Source organism: Sardina pilchardus, chromosome 16, assembly GCF_963854185.1.
Source record: "Sardina pilchardus chromosome 16, fSarPil1.1, whole genome shotgun sequence".
Taxonomy (NCBI): Eukaryota; Metazoa; Chordata; class Actinopteri; order Clupeiformes; family Clupeidae; genus Sardina; species Sardina pilchardus.
In genome coordinates, this window is record NC_085009.1 from 1,795,187 (window position 1) to 1,814,362 (window position 19,176).

Here is a 19,176-nt window from a genome sequence, read left to right on the forward strand (position 1 = left end):
GCCTTTCCAAAAGTGTAAAGTTGATATCGTTGTCTTGTCTTACCTTCCTTTGGAAAGAAATTAATGTCCACTGATTCTCCCAGGGCATGAATTCCCCTGCGATCTGCAATATGCCGGTGACAGGCAGGCACCCTGCGCGCATCATTCCAGTCAAGCGCATCACGGCATCATTTACGTCTCCAGCGGCCCCCGCAACTGAGTTGCGCGCCGCGGGTGCATGTTCACTTTGGACGTCTCTTTAGTGACAATCACAACCTAGCTAGATATATTGTGAAAAACTAAAAGTTTTCGAAAATAAAAACACATGATATAGCGTATGTGTGCATAAAGAAAAAAGGTCAAAATGACACAATGTTGGAACAAACAAGTTGATAGGCCTACTACAATAGGAAAAACACCCGAGAAAAATAGTTTATGTGCTTTTTCACAACAAAAAGTAAAGTGTGGTGAGAGCATAATTAGAACTGGCAGGGTTTATCAGAGAAACTTCTTCTGTAGCCTACCGAATTTCAGAAGTCAGTCTGCGTGTTTCAAACCTGGTTTACAAACAATGCTGCCACCATGTGGTGAATAAGAGAACTCACACTTCTGAAGTAAAGTGCTGTTTGGCTGGAATATTACAGATTATTAGCCTAGAAATCTAGACGCCCCTAGCGGCATGTGGGCTCGTCAGGATAACAGATTATAGCAGCCTGATTCTAACTACTTTGTTTCTTTATTGAGTCCATGCAGTGAATGTATAGCTAGAGAGCAATTTGATGTGTCTGGCAAAAAGTTCAATAGATTAGAATTATAAACCTTGAAGACCATGCAGAATAACTGGCGTGAACCTCATAACCTCATGACCTCACACAGGCCACAACGATGGCCATAAGACTCACTGTCTATTTGTAAAGAAGTGATTTAGTGAGAAAGTATATTGTGGACCTCCTAACGGAACACCTCCGTCATATTATTTTATTAGACTGAACCCATGAAGCTCTTCTATTAATAATCACAGAATAATATAGAATAATAGAATAATAATCACATTTGAGTTGGAATACCCTCTAGATCAACCTATTTTTGTGTACAACAGCAATACAAACACACCACCTTACAGCCACAGGGACACTCTGAACATCATGAAGACAACAGACAGTCTACAATAGCAGGACTTTATTGCAAGCTCCACTGGAAGATGTCTAACAAGCGGCTGCCAGATCAGCCTTCCAGTCCTGAACACAGCTCATCTTGACACTGCAGCACGAGCTTACGCACAGTAGGCCTACATTCACTCTGCTGCTGCATACTTACAGTAGGCTGACACCGTTTTAAAGGCCAGTGCAAACATGAAACAAACAAACAAACAAATTAACTGAAACAAACAAGCAAATGCAAAGAATTTGCAAATCATATAAATAAAGCAAAGAAATGAACTGCACACATGTACCTTCATTCACTCATGATCAATGAAAAATAAGAGACAAATCACAAATGCATAAAACACATATTGATGGTCCACAGCCTAAACCTAACCATTGTTTCCGCTTTAAATATAATTTATAGGCTCCCAAAATCAGTAGTAAAAACAGCAAATAGAAGAAAATAAGAGGACCATATTTGGGGCACACTCTCTCAAGAAGGCAAAGATGATGGAAATGTATTGGGGCTGGATCATGGAAAGGTTTGTAACACTATACATAATTATGTAACACTACAGTTCATCCCTGACTTGTACCCTGCCATGTAAACTGCATACTATGGGTTAAAAAACAACACGAAGGGGAGGATAGTCATTGTAATGCACTTGACCTCATAATGTACTGGAATGGCTTCTTACTTCATATTAATAATGCTACTAAAAATACTACAATCAGGTTGCACAGTCCTTCACTTCACAGAGGTTGCCAAGCACCCTGAGCTGGAGAATATAACCGGATTTTCATTTCAAATCCGTGAGTTCAGAGACCACATTTCTCAAAGGTGGCCTGAAGAGTAACCCACTACACACCCTGAAAGTAGGCAAACATCTTAAGGTTAATACAACTAAATGGGTGTCATGGAGACAATTTGAAATGATTTTAGATACAAACTACAGTATACTTAAAAGAGCATGCTAAAGGAAACAGAGCTATCGGGAAATAACTAAAGAAACAGTTTCAATATAATCTCATTTTAAAGATAAACAAAATGCCCCTCAACTGTGGTCTACCCAAACAGCCCAAGACTAAAATTCTCATAATCTGTCATGAAAAAGGACGTTTCTGGGACACAGGACACACACTCTAAGCACTGGAAAGGCCTCTGTCATCACAACACTGGTCAATCACCACCTCTCACAACAGCGGCGTTTTTAAATGGATCTTTTCATGTGAGCCCCTGACATGCAGCGCCGCCCAGCTTTGAGAGACGCCTCCTACGAGGTGCCCCTCATGCTGCCTAACCAGAGCTCTATTTAGAGCTCATCTCCCTCCTGGAATAATGCAGAACGGGAGGAATGAGGGTGGGAATGGAGGTAGGATGAGACAGAAGAAAGAGAGAGAGAGAGAGAGAGAGAGAGAGAGAGAGAAAGGGAATGAGAGAGAACAGGAAATGTAAAGGACACATACAGGCTCAGTGGACTGAATAAAGCTTTGTGAAGCAGTGTTTTCCCTCACACGTACAAACATAGAAAAGAGTCAGTGTGGCATGGAGAGTAGAGGACTGGCCACTCCCACGGACGCTGCGGCCAGAGAGGGAGGGAGGGACCATGGCATGTCTGAATTATACTTCACACTGCTATCTCTTCCTGACACACACACACACACACACACACACACACACACACGGACACACTCACACACTCACACACTCACACACGGACACACACGGACACACAACACCAGCAATGCATGGCACCCTAGTCAGGATGTGGTTACAGACATGGTGTCACATCTGCCACCGTCCCCCCTTTTCCTGGGCTCTCTCCTTCAGAGTTCCGTCTTCTCGCTGTTCAGGTTCTTCTTCTTCTGGATCTTGTCGTCTCCAGAGCTCTTCCCTTTGCCCTTCCCCGGCTCCGCCGCCGACTTCTTTTTCTTCTTCACCTTTTTCTTGCTCTGTCCATCCTCGCTGTCCTTGCTCTTGCCCTTCTTCTTCTTTTTCTTCTTCTTCTCTGGCAAGGCAGCAGAGTCTCCCTTCTTTTTCCACTGTTCATTCAGACAAGCTAGGAGGGGATCATGGTGAGTGTTAGATTTAGCGGTTATGCTAGCGTTACATTACATTTCATGGGTTGAGCACAATATATTATTTCTTTAGCTCACATGGTGTAATGATATACATGTACTCAAAGCTATGTTGGAGATTAAATGCACGCCTATTGGCAGATCTATAATCAAATTGCATGAGGTTGCATATTGCGAGGATACAGTTGCATTATTGCATTACAATAGTGTGTGTGTGTGTGTGTGTGTGGTTAGTTTAGTTGGGCTTTACCTTGATCCTGTCCCTTCAAAACGTGTTTCTCACAGAGGTAAGTGGTGAGATCTTCCTCCTGTGTTCCCTTATACCATTCTTCAATGACCTCCTCATATCTCTCTATCATCACATCACACTACCTCATACACAAACACACACACACACACACACACACACACATTGCGTTATACACACTGCATTCCATATTTGGTAAAATTACAAAATAACACTTTTAGCTTCAAGCATCCAGACTTTAAGCCTTTCTTTAATTTGTAGAAAGTAAACACACCAACACAAACATATGCACATTCACCCTCACAGTCACATCTACCACACTAATAACGACACTAAAAGTAAATACATTGGTGTGCACTAATAGACATGACTGCAATAGTATGCACTAATCCACATGTGAATGCACACAGACACACAGTGAGCCGGCCAGACCTGTTTCTTGAGGTCAGCGACCTCAGCACTGGTCTCATTCCACAGCTCGTAAGGAATGTCCATCACCACCTTCACGCCCTTGTGGACCAGGTTGTGCAGCGTGGAGAAGGTCTCAGACATCCCCTGCACACACAAACAAAAGGGCCACAGCTGTGAGACAAGACGTGAGCACCGTGACCAATGATAGTGTGATTCTCAAAGGCCTTAGGAGGTGCACCCTGGGCCTGTGTGGGACTGTGCTTCACACATAGGTTACAGATGAATACACACTTCAACACTCTGCAGAGCACAGTTGTACAGCATTTCATAACAGAGACAAAGCACAGTGTACTACATACAGAGTGCCTGGTTTACACTTGATACCACAAGGGAGCAGTATTTGTTGACCTCCACTGCTACTGCTACTGCCAGTACTACACAGGAGCAATGCACCAACCCACAATGCACCATGTAAAAATAAATCACCAAAGCGTACAAGAATGCAAACGTGAACGCATGCTTTGACAGGGGGCAGACCCGATACTCCAGGAAGTTCAGGAACACACAACAAACATTGTTGCCGCAGCACTCGACCAGTCAGGCAAGCTCAGCTGTTTACTGTTCCTAGCAACCTGGACAACAACATACCTGACAGAAGACAAGACAGGTACGCAAGAGAACAATAAAGCAGTGTTCCTGAATCACACTCCCGGCGACCCCTACCAATCTGTGCTGTCAGACGCCTTTCAGCACTGTGACAGCAGGATGAGCTCATGAAGTAGTTATGTGGCCTTTGACTGTCTCAGTTAGAGGTTTTCAGTCAATCAAAAGCATAGAGATACTGATCGCAGAGCTGATTTAGTGAGGGCGAAAGACACACAACCTGTGTGTGTGTGAGTGTGTGTGTGTGTATGTGTGTGTGTGTGTGTGTGTGTGTGTGTGTGTGTGTGTGTGTGTGTGTGTGAGTGAGAGAAAGAGAGAGAACGAGTGAGTGACTGTGTAATTACAGATAAATATGAGGGGCGGAAAAGGGAGGATGCGAGAACTGAAAAGCATAAGAGGAAGTCAAAAGAAGAAGTGTTCAATATGCACTACACATATAATTGAGATTGACAATGATCAGAGCCGCCATGTCAGATAACCAAATTAGAACATGTTGTGCATGTGCAAAGTACTGAATTTCCCCTTGGGGATCAATAAAGTATCTATCTATCTATCTATATATCTATCTACTGCTGCCCATTATGAATATGTTAAACTTCGCCTTAGTAGACTACACATCAGGTCTCTGCTGAGTAGCACAAATGGTCTTACTGCTCTCACATTCAACACCTGTGTGCAGCAACATCGGGTGTGGAGCCGACTGTACCTTGGCAAAGCGGTTGCTTCCCGTCCTCTCCTTGTGCAAATTGTAGCCCAGCAGCCTCTTGCACACATTCTCCACCACTTCGATGAAGCGCATGTCACTGGGGAAGGAGAGGTAGCAAGTGTGAGGAACTGAAAGTGCACTACATTGTACATTTTTTACTTAAAAAGACAGCTATGCACTACACAATATACTGTATTACTGGGCATTAGTAAGGTTAAAATATCAGGCTGTCCTATTACAAACATCAGATGGTAAACATAATTAATAACATCTTAGATCCACTGTAATAAACAATAACTGACAAAAACTGAGTAGGCTAGCCAACGTTCACTGATAGTTAAATGGATCCTTTATCTAAGACAATGACACATTTCTGCTGGTACTATTATATTATCACACTGACTTACGATTTCACATATTTGATTGGAGCGGACCCTTTGCCGTCTATGAAGCGGTAGTTGGTGTCAATCACTTCTTTTGTCTTCCCAGTTTCGTCAAACGCAGACTTCATTTCGATGCTTACAAATTTACACACTAAGAGAAATTGAGCTTATTATTATTATGAATGCCTATAATAGCAGTCATGTTCTTGGCGTGAACCAAGATCTGGTAGCTTGCGCTGTTGATAGAGGTACTACGTAGACCGTTATTGCTATAATAGGCCACACTGGGTTCGTTATGTACACAGTTATCTTAATCAAATAAGCAAACAGATCTGTAAACAAAACAATCACCGATAACGAACCAACAACTGAAACAGCCAAATTGAGTATTACCTTCACATTTATTTGGGAGATTCACCCATTCGCCATCCTCGCCTTTTTTGGCCGCATTGGAAAATGCGCAAAGAGCGCACAACACCAGAAATAGAAAAAGGTCCATATGGCCTAAGTTCTTTAAAGATTACATTAACAATAATTTATCTGCAGATAATCTACAACCTGTTTTCTTAATAAGCAATGTGCAGTGAGCACAGTAATTGTGAAGGAGGCAGCAACACTTAGCAGAAGAGGACATTATTGCCGCTGGCTATTTCAAAATAAAAGCTCCAAAATGCGAAGGTCCATGAGTGTTTCATATAACAGGTGTATTCTAGAAGAAAAGCAGACTAAATATTCAGGAAAAGCCATAAAATAACATAGGCCTACATAAACAAACAACAAAATTTTATGAAATGTAATAAAATAATATCTAAACAGGCCTAGGTCTATCCATGACACGGTATTGCATCTTTGTAGCCTAATCAATTTCCCCACAAATTCAAGAGTAATTCATAGACATTTCAGAACGTATCTGAAAATGTAACGTCGATTGCTCATTTTTATTTTAAAATATTTTGGTGTAGCTTCATATTATTGCACTATTATTGCGCCATTTTCCCGTTAGCATAGCCGGTCCTTCACACTTCCGTGAGTGGATGTCGGCGCAGCTGTCACGAAATTATCCAATGATATACGCCGAAGTGTCACCAACTCGCCAATAGTAAAAAAGGAGTGGACCGGTGGGCTCTCTCTCTTTCTCTCTCTCTCGCTCGCTCTCTCTCTCAAATTCAAATTAAAGGGTGCTTTACAGTATTAGCATGACTGTTTGGTACAGTATTGCCAAAGCCAGTGTTACAAACAACACCAATATCACAAAGGAAATAAACAGAAATGCATTATACAATGTAAAAACACGTGAGCACAAAATAAACAGTGGAAATAATACTAGAATGATGGGTAGAGGTGTGTGTGTGTGTGTGTGTGTGTGTGTGTGTGTGTGTGTGTGTGTGTGTGTGTGTGTGTGTGTGTGTGTGTGTGTGTGTGTGTGTGTGTGTGTGTGTGTGTGTGCGCGTGCGTGCGTGCGAGTGCGTGTTTGCGTGCGCACATGCGAGAACATAATATGCTTTTTTGTTACTGTTTAGTGTCCCTCAGGTTGTGACATTAAGACGTTCTCTCTCTCTCCTTGGATATTAGTTTATGGAACAGCTCATCCTTAAAATGACAACTAGCAAACTACAACGGAAACAAAATATTGTGTGTAAGATTCAGCTTGCACATGGCATTGCCATCTTCAAGCAAAACATATGTCCTATGAATATGATATAAACCAACAAGCAAGTTATAAGGACTTGTTTTTAGACTGACCAGTCTGGAATGCAGAGGATTTTGTCTCAGTGTCTGGTCGTCAGTCTAAAAACAAGTGCTAGCTTGCTAGTTGGATGATATTGTCTTATATAAAGTTTAATACCTACATTTGACTTGAAAAGAGATATATTTTAAATGATTTTGAATGATTTTTTTTGCAGTGCATCTGTAGATATGATTCACATCACAAATCACAAGTTTAGAATTTTGAGATGTACCTTATTACAATGTGTTCTCTCTCTCTCTCTGTCTCTCTCTGATATTAGCATGATGATGATATTGAATATGAATCAGGTAACACAAACACATTTTACAACTGAACTTAATTTAACACAGCATGTTTATTGACTTTTAACTACATAGATATTAAGACAAGTGTCTATATCTCCTAATCTGTTTGTCTCTCTCTGTGTTTGTGTGTGTGTGTGTGTGTGTGTGTGTGTGTGTGTGTGTGTGTGTGTGTGTGTGTGTGTGTGTGTGTGTGTCTGTGTGTCTGTGTGTCTGTTTGTGTGTGTCTGTTAGCTATATTTTATATTTTACATACAAATAAAAACAGTATAATATACGTAGATGCATTCATAGTAGATGAAGGAAGTGTACTAAAGCTAGATAGCTTAAGCATTAATATCATTCAGCCTGGCTGGCAACAGCTATCACACTTTCCACTATACGCCTGCTGCTGGCTACTTGACCCATGATGGGATACTGGTCTGGCGAGCAGCCACACCATCAGCACAGGGCACAAAGTAACTGCTGTTTTTTAAACAATCAGATTTGAGTTTCAAGCAGGAAAAGCAGAACTCCTTCTGACACCGGTTGCATATGATGTTTTTGCACCCTGTTCCATTGTGCTCCACGATGTTGCCGCATGTGGGACAGGCGCGCATGGATGGGACTTGCACATTTTTCACAGCTGCGAGAGTCAGCAGTTTACACTTGGCCAGCCTCTCCACGTCTGGGTTGACGCACCCCTCGTTGTCACACTTGTCTGCGGTAGGTGCACGTCCCTGCCATCTCTGCAGACACTGCCAGCAGAACTGATAGGCTCGTCCAGTCTGCGTGGTGCAGATTTTGCAGTGCACAGCCAAGTTGGTCAGGTCTTGTCTTTCCACAAATGACTGACAGCCAGGACACTAGTGAACAGGTGAACATTCCAAAGTTTAATCCAGAGCCAGAGGAGTTCAATTTCACAATTCACAGCACATTAAAAATGGAATCATGAGGTGTTTTGGGACATGTGCTAAAACAAACTTATATTCATAAGCAATGGCATGTAATAAAGCATGTAGGCTACAGCTTTTCAAGTCATGCTGTGAACAGTCAGCACGTTGGTCAAGTCAACTCAACTCAACTTTATTTATAGCACATTTAACACAACAGAAATGATCCAATATGCTTAAAAAAAAAATAATAATAAAAGTAATAATAATAATGGGGATTATAGCATATTAAAAGTTTAAGTTACAGTAGGCTTAAAGCAGTCAGTGGGAGGACTTTATGTGGGTAGGAAGACTATTCCAGAGTCGGGAAGCAACAACAGAGAAAGCTCTGTAACCCTTTGTTTTTATACTGGGGACACAGAGGAAATCGAGAGAAGAGGACCTAAGAGATCTTGGAGCAGGAGAACAAGAACAATAGGTGGCACTTACTGTTTTGTATTCACAGTACTCAGCAGCAGCCAGCATAGCCATGGTTTCCTCATAGTGAGCCTGCTCTTTTGCTGTCAGCACAGCCAGCTTACGGATCTCTGTGTAGGACCATTCCTCCCCACACTTCACCAGTGTGCCTTTCTTCAGTGCAGGACAAGTGAATTTATACTGTCCCTGCATGGGATAAAAAAAACCCTCAATATTGTAAGCCTTATAAAGACTAGGCCCTACTTGTGCACTTCAACAGCTTGTCAGTCCTCTGTAATGCATGTAAACTGACTAGTGGCCAGTATACTCTTATTATTATACTAGTAGCCTACATGGCCTGTGTTCAATGAGTACAATGAGGTCTATTTAAACAGAATGCACTATAATTTGACTTTAAAATGACGGCTTCAAACTCTTTTGGTGCTACACTGACAGAGACAATAGAGAAATAAAGTCCTGAACATTGTCAATGCACGTCAGGAATGCTTTATATTGCACTGTTACTAAATAGAATCACAATCACCATTATCGTCTTAACACTAACTATTGAATAATGATGCCAAGGGGCACAGATATCAGTTCTTCCACGGTGTTGCTTCAAAATGTACTGTACATATGTTTACAGTTTTGGGTTAGTAATACACCTGCATTAAGACCCTTAATAGTGTGACCGGAAAGAGTAGTACCTGGTCCAGAAGGCTGCGGCACCAGGCCGTGAGAGACTGCGGTGTGACTGCATGACCACAGGACATCTCCGCCCTCAAGGAGTCGGGGTCATCATCCAGAGCTGTCAGGTGAGGAATACAACACTCACCATCTACACAACACTTGCTGCCTCTGCGGCTGCCTCTGTTTTTACATTAGAGATCTAGTTAAAAAACAGTAACCAGAAGAAGAACAGAATAGACTTACTGATATCATCTGGCCTTGTGACAAATTTTAACGTGGTGTCTAATGGATCATATCTTTTTTCAAGCTCTTCTTGTTGTTGTGTTGACATCTTGCGATACTGTTGTCGATCTATTCAGCACTCAAATGCTCAGTCAAAGTACAGATGACGCAGGATTGTATTGTCTTTCAACCGCTTTCACTTTCATTTCTCTGCTGACAAAACTCAGATGGATTTCTGGGAAATTTATTTGTTATTGCCGGGGAATTTTTGTTACAAACTTTTATGGATGAATTCAAATAAACTTTACATGATTATAGTTACAGGTAGTTGTTACATAGATAGCAGCATTTTTCAGAATGTGAAGGATGCCATTAAAAGTCCTCCATTTTATCCTAAATTTTTTTTACTAGCATTGGTTATAAGCTTTGGTGTTGTTGTAAAGAGAATGTTTGTGTTCATTCTTTCACTTTCATAACTCACTGAGTGGTATTCCCCTGAAAATCCCACTGTGGATTATTTGTTCAACCAATATAAAGTAATTGCATTACACATGAAAATTAAAATGAAATTAGTCTCTAATGAATGAGTGGATTAGGTTGATTTTCATGGATATGCAATGGTAATGGATTTAAAAAAACATAGAAACTGTTTTTGTGATACGTTTTAACAAAATGAGAATGTTTATAGAGATGTTTGCTCTCCCAAATGAAATGGTACTCATCAGCTTGGCTAAGATTGTATAAGGGATCAAAAACACAAAATATATTTATACTTTTATGAACATATTGTGGCTTTGCTAGAAACACCAAGACAACGAATGGCACACCCCTTCTCATGTGTTGATCAACCTTTGCCTGGAACTTTAGTAAAAGAAAGTGAAAGCAGCATAAAGCTTCACTCTCTCAGCAAAACACTTGCTATCGGTTGATTCTCCTTGTTTGTCAGCACCATGGGCAAGATTTACCAGTTAACAGTTGTTGGAATACAAGGGGAAAAGAAAACTGTTGATGTTGCAACTACAGAAGAGGACTTCAACAACACGACTGTTCTTGTGTTCAAGAAGAAACTCATCGAGAAGCTGCCAGGAAACATAGGTAATGGCCATTCAGCACTGTTGTTTAGTTATGCGTGTCGTTAACAAATGAATATACATTAACTTCATTTCCATGTGTCATCAATGCAATCCTTTTCACTCAAATGGTTCTTGTCAACCTAGACCCTTCTGAGCTTCGGGTTCTGTATGCATCCAAGCAGCTGGAGGACAATGACAAACTGTCTGATCATGGAATAAAGGATAAATCCACGCTCATGCTCGTACTACGCCTGCATGGAGGATGGACACATATGGACTCACTATGAAGTTACAAATGTAGTAACCTAGGCTACTGTGTGCCATGTACTGTAATATTGTAAAATACTGTAGTTCTTGTATGTGCCTTTGGCAGACTGGGCCATTTCACCCCTTTAAAAAGTTAAAAATGACCAGAAATGGATGTAGGGATGTGGGAATAGAATAAAGCTGCCTCTCATCTGGATGTTTAGTGATGAATGTCTAGCTTGCACACTACACCAGTTTATGAGTCAGATGTCAACTGTATATTTATCTCACTAAACAACCATGTAATGTTTTTGTACATAAATAATGTCAAACGCTTGTATTTTGTTTGTTTTGATATTCTATTGTTTATCATTGTTTCTTTCACTCGCAAGTTGAAGTTTAAAATGTTAACAATGCGCTGACAATTCACTGAAGGCTGCCAGCAAAACCGGTAACTTAAGGAGATGGAGGAGACATCTGATGCTTCAGGGATTAGTGCTTCATTAAACAGACCTGAAGGGAAAGCTTAACATATTCCTCAGGCCAAAAGATGATCCTACAGGCCTACTTGACCTCAAGTCATCATATGCTATTGCCCTGAAGCCATTAGGCCTGAGACTGCCACTTTAACTGGAATGCAACTTAGCATGAGCTCAGGTATGAGCTCAGCAGAGTGTCGTGCAGTGACTTGCATGCATGATGCTGATGCTCATGACATAATGCATCTGAGTCAATCTGAATGGAGTAAGGCATTAACATTGGCAGTGCATATATCAACAATATCAACAAAAGACCTACAATACATATCAAACCTGAGATTTGGCAAATACTGTAGCCTACTGGTAAGAAACTGTGTTCGAATGAGAAAGAATTTGAAAACTCGCTCCTGCTGATAAGATGATTGTCGCTCATTCACAAGGGTAAAGAAGTGTGTGTGTGTGTGTGTTCGGAGGGTTGGGCTCGCAGGACAGTGGGCGTTAACTGACAAGTAGCAAGTGGGTTTCAGCTTTACCTAAAGCTTTGCATTTTGCTTGTGTTTTGCCATACCTTTGGCTTCAGCGAGCAGTAAAGCACAGGAACCGAAATATTGCGTCTTCGCGTGTGGCAATTTCATATCGACTAGTTTTCATAGCCTCGTGTAGCCATGCAACAGCAATCAGGATTCCTGTGGTCACACGGTGCAGATTGAAAACAGAGACAGCATATACAGTAGTAGCCTATCGTTCTTTTGGTCAGAGGCTATAAAAATATCTGCCGTATACCTTGGCTATCGTATTTAAGCAAAGAATGTCAAAATGGATATGAAAGTCGAATTGCAATCCGTCAGTCGGTCAATGGACAATGAAGGTGAGTGACCTGGAGGAAATAAACTGTGCAATTTACTTTTATTAAAGTTTTGTAGATAGCCTTTAGCCAATAAGTCTGCTTTCCCTTACTTGTTTCTCTTTCGATTTCAGGTGTACAGTGTTTACATGTCCAGAACTGTGAGTTTCAATTATTTATTAGAAAACTAAGTTGCAATCAAATGTCTTTACCATTATCTTTTTGTAGAAAAAACAAAAGGAGCAAAACATTCTTTGTCATTGACACAGTTTTTTTTTTTTTTTTTTTGTATTTTTTCATTGACACATTGTCAGGTCATAATGAAAGAGTTCTGTCATTCAGTGATTCTAAAGTGAAATCTCGCCACCTACTGGATAAATGCGGCATGCTGCATGAACAGGAGTTTGTAGGCTATCAGATGAATAGTCACACCTGACAAAACCATATACAGTATGTCTATGTATATATGTCTATGGACAAAAGTCTATAGATACTATGGAGTATTTTCATCCTTGGTACATTGTCAACACAACACATAACATAGTCCATGAGCCAGTGGAGAAGTTGGTGCCAAAGCTTTTTTTATTTTGTTTGTCTATGTGTGATGTACCAAACTCACAGCTGAAGATTTCTATAGCCTCTTGAGTAAATTTCCCATTAAATGAATGAGATTGTTATTGATTTAGGGGGAAAAAAGTGTACACCTGTGTGCCCATGCATAATGCATTGGGTGTTGGTAAATCAGGTGCATGATACCTTTTGGGCTGTGTCATTTAAAGAAAACTGATCCAACAACCTGGACTAATGCTTTTCTTGCAAGAATATTGCATGGAATTGTAGAAGTCTCTTGCACATAATAAAAACAAAAGTGTGATCAGCCGATCTTTGTGCATATACAGGGCCACTGTCTGAGAACCTGAAAGCGTCTTTCAGTTCTGCAGCAGAAGAAATTAATACGAAGGGGGAAATTTTATTCCTTCACCTTCATCCCAAAAACAGAGGGACTCCAAAAGACAATACACAAGAAGGTAATTTCATGCACAAGATGACATGATTCATAACAGTTCAACAGATGCATATTATACACGTATCTAATTTCCTAATTATTTGTGTCATCTCAATTTTGATTTACATCTCGCCACAAATCTTATCTCGGTTGACAGTTGTGTACAACGGCTTGAGAAATCAAGGAGCGACCTGCTATTTGAACTCAGCTTTACAGGTCCTCTTTATGACTAAAGAGTTCCGAGAGGCAGTAGAAAGGTAAATTAAATATTGTACGTCACTCATGGCACTGCACATAATGTTGTAATGGCTGTTTACATGATGGTCTTGTCACTCTGTAGTTCGCAGATCCCTCCAAATGAAAAGGTATTTTACCATCTGCAACAGCTATTTAAAGATCTAAAAGGTGATAGCGTGTCTCCTGTCAACATAACAAGAAGTCTCTCCATTGAAAACGGTGAGTCAAATTCAAGCACTCTTTCCTTTGTTACTGATACTCAGGGGTCTCTGTTTATTCAGACAATGTTTTGATGTTAGTTCTTGAACAGCAAGATGCCGTGGAGTGGTTTGAGAAAATCTTGGGTGCGGTGTCACAGGATGTCTCCCAGGTACTAACCCACAACTATGTTTACATACATATGACTATACTGTTATCCTGTGTTGAAATCCATGTGTCTTTAATGAATGTGTATCTTTAACGTTTTTTTTCTCATGAATGCATTCAGGTCTATGAGGGAAGATTGCAAAAAACTCTGAGGTGCCTGAAGAGAGATCATGAGTGTCATGAAGATAACAAATTCTTTTCACTTCCGCTCTCCATTGATGCTGGACATAATGACATTTTCAATGTGGTAAGAGTAACTCTCACTCATCTTTTTATTAGCTTCTCATAGATAGAATGATTAGTCCTACCAGGACAAATAAACATATTTTTATATTTTGACTTGTCAGCACACTGGCACATCATTGACCTAGCATGACTTTTGTAGGTGGACGGTCTTCAGGCCTTCTTTAAAACCACAAGGTTTGATGAGGACGACTGGATGTACTGTGATGACTGTGATGAGAAAACAGACACTGAAATTGTGAGTGTACATTTAACTGGCAGGATAATTAAATTTAATCGTTGCTAAAGTTTTTAACATGAGGTCAAATCTGGGTCATAAAGGGGTTTTTTTTGTCCACTGACCATTTGCATTACTATCCAAGGTTATCCAGCCTCCTAACCATGGCGATTCTACCACTCTAATGCCTATATAATTACAGATTCGATCAGTCGATGATTTAGCCATTATTTATTTTCCGAATTGATGTGGTAAGAAATTATATATTTGTTGTTAATTCATGCTCAGTGATGATTGCCTGTCTTCCTACAGAGTTTTAATGTTCAGAAGTATCCCACAATACTGAATCTGCACCTCAAGCGCTTTTACTTTGACTACATGACAATGGGATATCAGAAGAACTGCTGCCCGGTGGACATTCCTCCTACTCTGGACTACTTTGAGGTGATCATGTGACTGATTGCATGCCCTATACCATAGATTTTTAATATGTATTACATTCATGATTCTTTATTTAAAAAGTATACACTTTATCTTGTTCTTGAAGAGCAATGTAGATATGAATTTAACGGTTGCAGTATTAATAATACATTTCCTACAATTCTATCTATGAAACCACAACCTTGTTATGCTTGTATGTTGAACCTAGAGTTGTGCGTATGACCTGTTTGGCGTCATCAACCACAGTGGCGTGTATGGAAGTGGACATTACTGGGCCAACATTAAGTGTCCTGAGAATAATAACTGGTATTCCTTTGATGACTCTCATGTGGCAAAGGTTTGCATCACTTTGATATACTCTATTGATAGTTGTAGGAGTGTAGGATATAATGTACAATATGTTGCCATTGTGAAGGAGTGGGACCATAAGGGACATACATAAGACCATGTAATTCTACTCTGAAATAATGGCTAATAGCTTCCAACTCCTATTGTTAGTGCTGATTTATGATACGGTGAATGGCATCTTTGACATTACCCATATAAATACCCACCCAGAGTTGCTGAAAGTTGTTGGTGTTGTTTTTTCAACAGATCACAGGCACAGACTTCTTAAAAAGGTATTCAAATTATACAGAGCAACAAATAAGCTGTAGGCAGTAATGCTGTTTATTCATTGGTTGTAATGTCTCCATTTCAATTGTTGCAGGTCAAGGACTGCATATATGATAGTGTACAGGAAAAGTGAGTAAAGTCAAGCACTCTCTCCATAGGCCAAACATATGGATTCATTGGATGAAATAGAAGGAAATGTGCTGAATCATCTACTGTACTTATTCCCACTGTACTGTGCAGTAAAACTATAATATAATATTTCTATTATATTTTACAGAAACAAATGATTGTGTTTTTGTTTTTCAGGAGAACTGTCACCTTCAACTCCTCAGCAAGAAGAAAACAACATGGAGAGCAGTACTGTGGAAGCCCTCGAGACTACAGCATCAGAAGAGATGGGACAAAGTGTACACTAACTTATTATTTATGGAACATTTGGTTTATGTTTACTTAGCAGATGCTTTCATCCAAAGCACAACAATAAATATGTTAAATATGTTTGGATAATAGCAAGTACTGCTTTCATCTTTTTCACTGACACTTCCTCCATAGAGTAACCTCTCTGCAAATATATTTTATCACCACTTAAGCAACAGTAATAAACTGAGGATTAGACTAAGACTAACCTAAAGAATTTATTCCGTCAGATGCCCGAGGAAATTAAGAACAACACAGTGACCGAAAAACGCATCTACACACCTGACATTGATTTAACACAGCAAACTGACCATTCACCTCATCTTGGCGTGTCAACAAAGATGGAGGTATCTAACCATACCTCTATTGGAAAGGCTCCTCAGAAGAGGAGATCCCAGAGGCCTGGACCGTACCAACATAATCTGTTGAAGGTAAGACGGACTGTTGGTACAGTCTCCTTGGTCACATCTGCCTCAAACATGCAGCATTCAGTCAAGAACACAAACTATGAAGGCACTGAAGTGTAGCGATGGGACTTAAAAAAGAAAAAAAAATACTGTATATGTGTATACAAATACTGTGTTCAAAAACAGTTCTGTCATGCTATAAGTACAGTGTACAGGGATCTTCATACTGAACTGCTGTCATGCGGAGCATGTCTTGTGCTTTGCATAAAGTACAGTGCAAATAAAATTCAAAATAGATCTGAGATGAATGTGTGAAAATATAGACTTTTGCATCAGCCACTCCATCAATAGGCTATGCTGTAACATATTATGTGAAATAGTATAGTCAAATCTGTAGTGAATTTGGACAAAACAAAAAATATACAAAAATGAACAAACAGTAATGACAACGATGCAATGACAAACAAGAAAGAGATATTGGCAGGTCAGCCCATGTATATTTTGTATGTTTTGTGTGTGTATTGGGTATGAAGGATTTTGTGTATAGTGACTTTTTGGGCAGAGACACTCTGCATCTTCTGCCTGATGGTAGCAGCTCAAACATTGGTGGATGGGATGGGAGGGTTCCTGCTTCCTGGAGACTGGAATTTGATTTCCTTTCCACAGAATGTACAGATTATATGGCTTTTCCAGCCTTTTTTGCCATCATCCCAAATGGTTTTGAGACATGTTGCTGGCTTTCAAATTCAAATTCAATTCATTCAATATGAGAAAATGTTTTTTTTTTTATGAAATAGTAAAACTGGTCAGTGTCAACAATTTACATTTTGTCTATGTCCTTATTGCATTCAAATATGTGTTTTTGAAATGTGGAAACTTAGCCATTAGAAACAGTGACCATTTGTCACATACAGTATAAGCAATAATAAGCTGAACAATGTACACCATACGGAAAAAGACTAAATGGAAAAATGACATTGTCTTGATAACACTTATCATATAATATTACTTTACTTAATTGATATCATTAGAAATATACCAAAACTATTACAATACCATAAAAAGTTCAGAACCCATAATCACATTATAGAAATAAATTTGGCCAATGCAACATTAAAAATTATGAGGAACCTTTTAAAAAAGAACTGACTTTAATATCTCTCACCAACCATGCACACATATCTTATAACTGGCTGTAATGACTCAGTCTAACTAATCTAATTAAAGAGTCAAACTACAGTGCCATTTGTCAGAACATCAAAAAGCTCTTTCCCACAGCGGGATAGCTACCAGTGATTCCGCCACACTGGGTCTGACTTCTCGCGTGGAGTCACACCTCTACGGCAGAGGAAGGAGGGGGAGCTTGTCACAGAGCAAGCAGCTGTGGTCCTCAGACACAGGAAACAGAACAGAAACAGACAAGAAATTTGGTTCCTGCAGGCTGTAGCCCTCTCTGTTGTTCCGTTTTATAGTGTAGAACTTCCTGGAGAACAGCAGCGCAGTGTGAGATATTGGCCCCTTCCACCTCCCCAGACATGACCAACAGAAGTGGAAATGTTCCTTGCTGATGATACTTTCAGATTAAATTAATAATAAGAAACACTTTGATACTAATGGGCATTTTAACAGTGGTTGCTTTAACATGACACATACTGTGACATAACACATTGTCTTCAGCATGACATGTTACATGATGTTTTGCTGAACACATTACTTACTGTAGGCTACACTTAACACCTGCTCCTGTAAAGGGAAGATAATTGGGTGAAATGTATGATACATTATAACTCTCCTTTTCACACATTTCAGAGTTGGATCAGCTGGATCTTATGGCTTTTGGTGCTCCTGATGTTGCATCTTCTTGCAATCAACGTTGACTATTTTGTCCATGGTTCGATGATGAGAGACTCTCTCTAGTTCTCTTTACATAGCCTACTTCAAAAAGAGACAAGTCACATGTATCCAGTGGCTAAGTAGGCCTAGAAATAGACTGAAAACTCATCTGTTTTTTCAAATGAAAAAAAAAAAAAAAACCCGGAAGATGCTACAGGTCCATAAGAACTGAAACCAAAAGTTTCAAAAATATCTTCTTCCTTTCAGAAATAACACTACAAAAGTGATCTGAAGAATTTATTTATGTACTTTTATATATATTTTTTTATTTTGTATTTCTCTCTTCTTGAGCTAAATCCCTCTGTAACAAAAGACAACATGGTTGTGTAGCAATAAAGTATCCATTTATCTATCTATCTACTGTATCTATCTATCTACCTATCTATCTATCTATCTTTCTATCTACTGTATCTATCAAAATGGATTTTTTTTATCGATATGCATGTGAGATTTCTGAAACTGATGCTACATCAGTAAGAATGTCAATTCCAAGAATACAGTATAGTTTGGATAAAACATGATGTTCGATTAATATGATATCAAGGATGGAAAGTTCTCATGTGTATTTGATGCCCTACATCCATGTTCCACCCATATTGTCAAACAACTAATATTTTCACATTCCTCACATTCATTATTGTTAAAAGTTATTTTTTACATGCAAATGTACGAATGTCTGCACAAGTTCACAATCACGTAAAAAGTGAAGTAATAAAATGTATTATTATTAATATTAATATAATTAATTACAGTATATTGATATATTTAATAAGGACATAAACACATGCAATTGTACTTGTACAAATAT

The 19,176-nt window shown here is 39.5% G+C and overlaps 4 protein-coding genes across 5 annotated transcripts; 2 read left to right on the forward strand and 2 right to left on the reverse strand.

Annotated features, from left to right (window-relative positions):
• Positions 1-1,143: 1,143 nt before the first annotated feature.
• On the reverse strand, positions 1,144-6,220 carry cnpy3 (canopy FGF signaling regulator 3). Its single transcript, XM_062515720.1, has 6 exons — positions 6,007-6,220; positions 5,638-5,764; positions 5,231-5,327; positions 3,883-4,005; positions 3,454-3,571; positions 1,144-3,184 (listed from the first exon to the last, which is right to left on the reverse strand). The coding sequence occupies exons 1-6, from the start codon at positions 6,110-6,112 to the stop codon at positions 2,952-2,954; spliced, it is 804 nt and encodes a 267-aa protein (XP_062371704.1). The 5' UTR covers positions 6,113-6,220; the 3' UTR covers positions 1,144-2,951.
• Positions 6,221-7,732: 1,512 nt separating this feature from the next.
• LOC134059767 (uncharacterized protein DDB_G0292642-like) lies at positions 7,733-10,071 on the reverse strand. The gene is made up of 4 exons (XM_062516260.1): positions 9,906-10,071; positions 9,680-9,780; positions 9,006-9,179; positions 7,733-8,489 (listed from the first exon to the last, which is right to left on the reverse strand). Exons 1-4 carry the CDS (start codon positions 9,991-9,993, stop codon positions 8,040-8,042), a joined length of 813 nt encoding a protein of 270 aa, XP_062372244.1. The 5' UTR covers positions 9,994-10,071; the 3' UTR covers positions 7,733-8,039.
• On the forward strand, positions 9,661-11,539 carry zgc:194655 (uncharacterized protein LOC794380 homolog). 2 transcript variants are annotated; one of them, XR_009935070.1, is made up of 3 exons: positions 9,661-9,787; positions 10,831-10,979; positions 11,102-11,539. XR_009935070.1 is itself a non-coding variant. In XM_062516261.1 (2 exons), exons 1-2 carry the CDS (start codon positions 10,835-10,837, stop codon positions 11,242-11,244), a joined length of 288 nt encoding a protein of 95 aa, XP_062372245.1. In that variant the 5' UTR covers positions 10,700-10,834; the 3' UTR covers positions 11,245-11,539. The 2 variants fall into 2 exon arrangements, 1 of the variants encoding a protein (XP_062372245.1); XM_062516261.1 differs by lacking the exon at positions 9,661-9,787 and having other exon boundaries at positions 10,700-10,979.
• Positions 11,540-11,991: 452 nt separating this feature from the next.
• On the forward strand, positions 11,992-18,722 carry LOC134059809 (ubiquitin carboxyl-terminal hydrolase 47-like). The gene is made up of 15 exons (XM_062516316.1): positions 11,992-12,550; positions 12,661-12,687; positions 13,426-13,554; positions 13,690-13,789; positions 13,873-13,988; positions 14,069-14,139; positions 14,257-14,382; positions 14,521-14,616; positions 14,908-15,039; positions 15,245-15,373; positions 15,631-15,656; positions 15,746-15,780; positions 15,958-16,058; positions 16,299-16,499; positions 18,285-18,722. Exons 1-15 carry the CDS (start codon positions 12,499-12,501, stop codon positions 18,390-18,392), a joined length of 1,449 nt encoding a protein of 482 aa, XP_062372300.1. The 5' UTR covers positions 11,992-12,498; the 3' UTR covers positions 18,393-18,722.
• Positions 18,723-19,176: the final 454 nt, after the last annotated feature.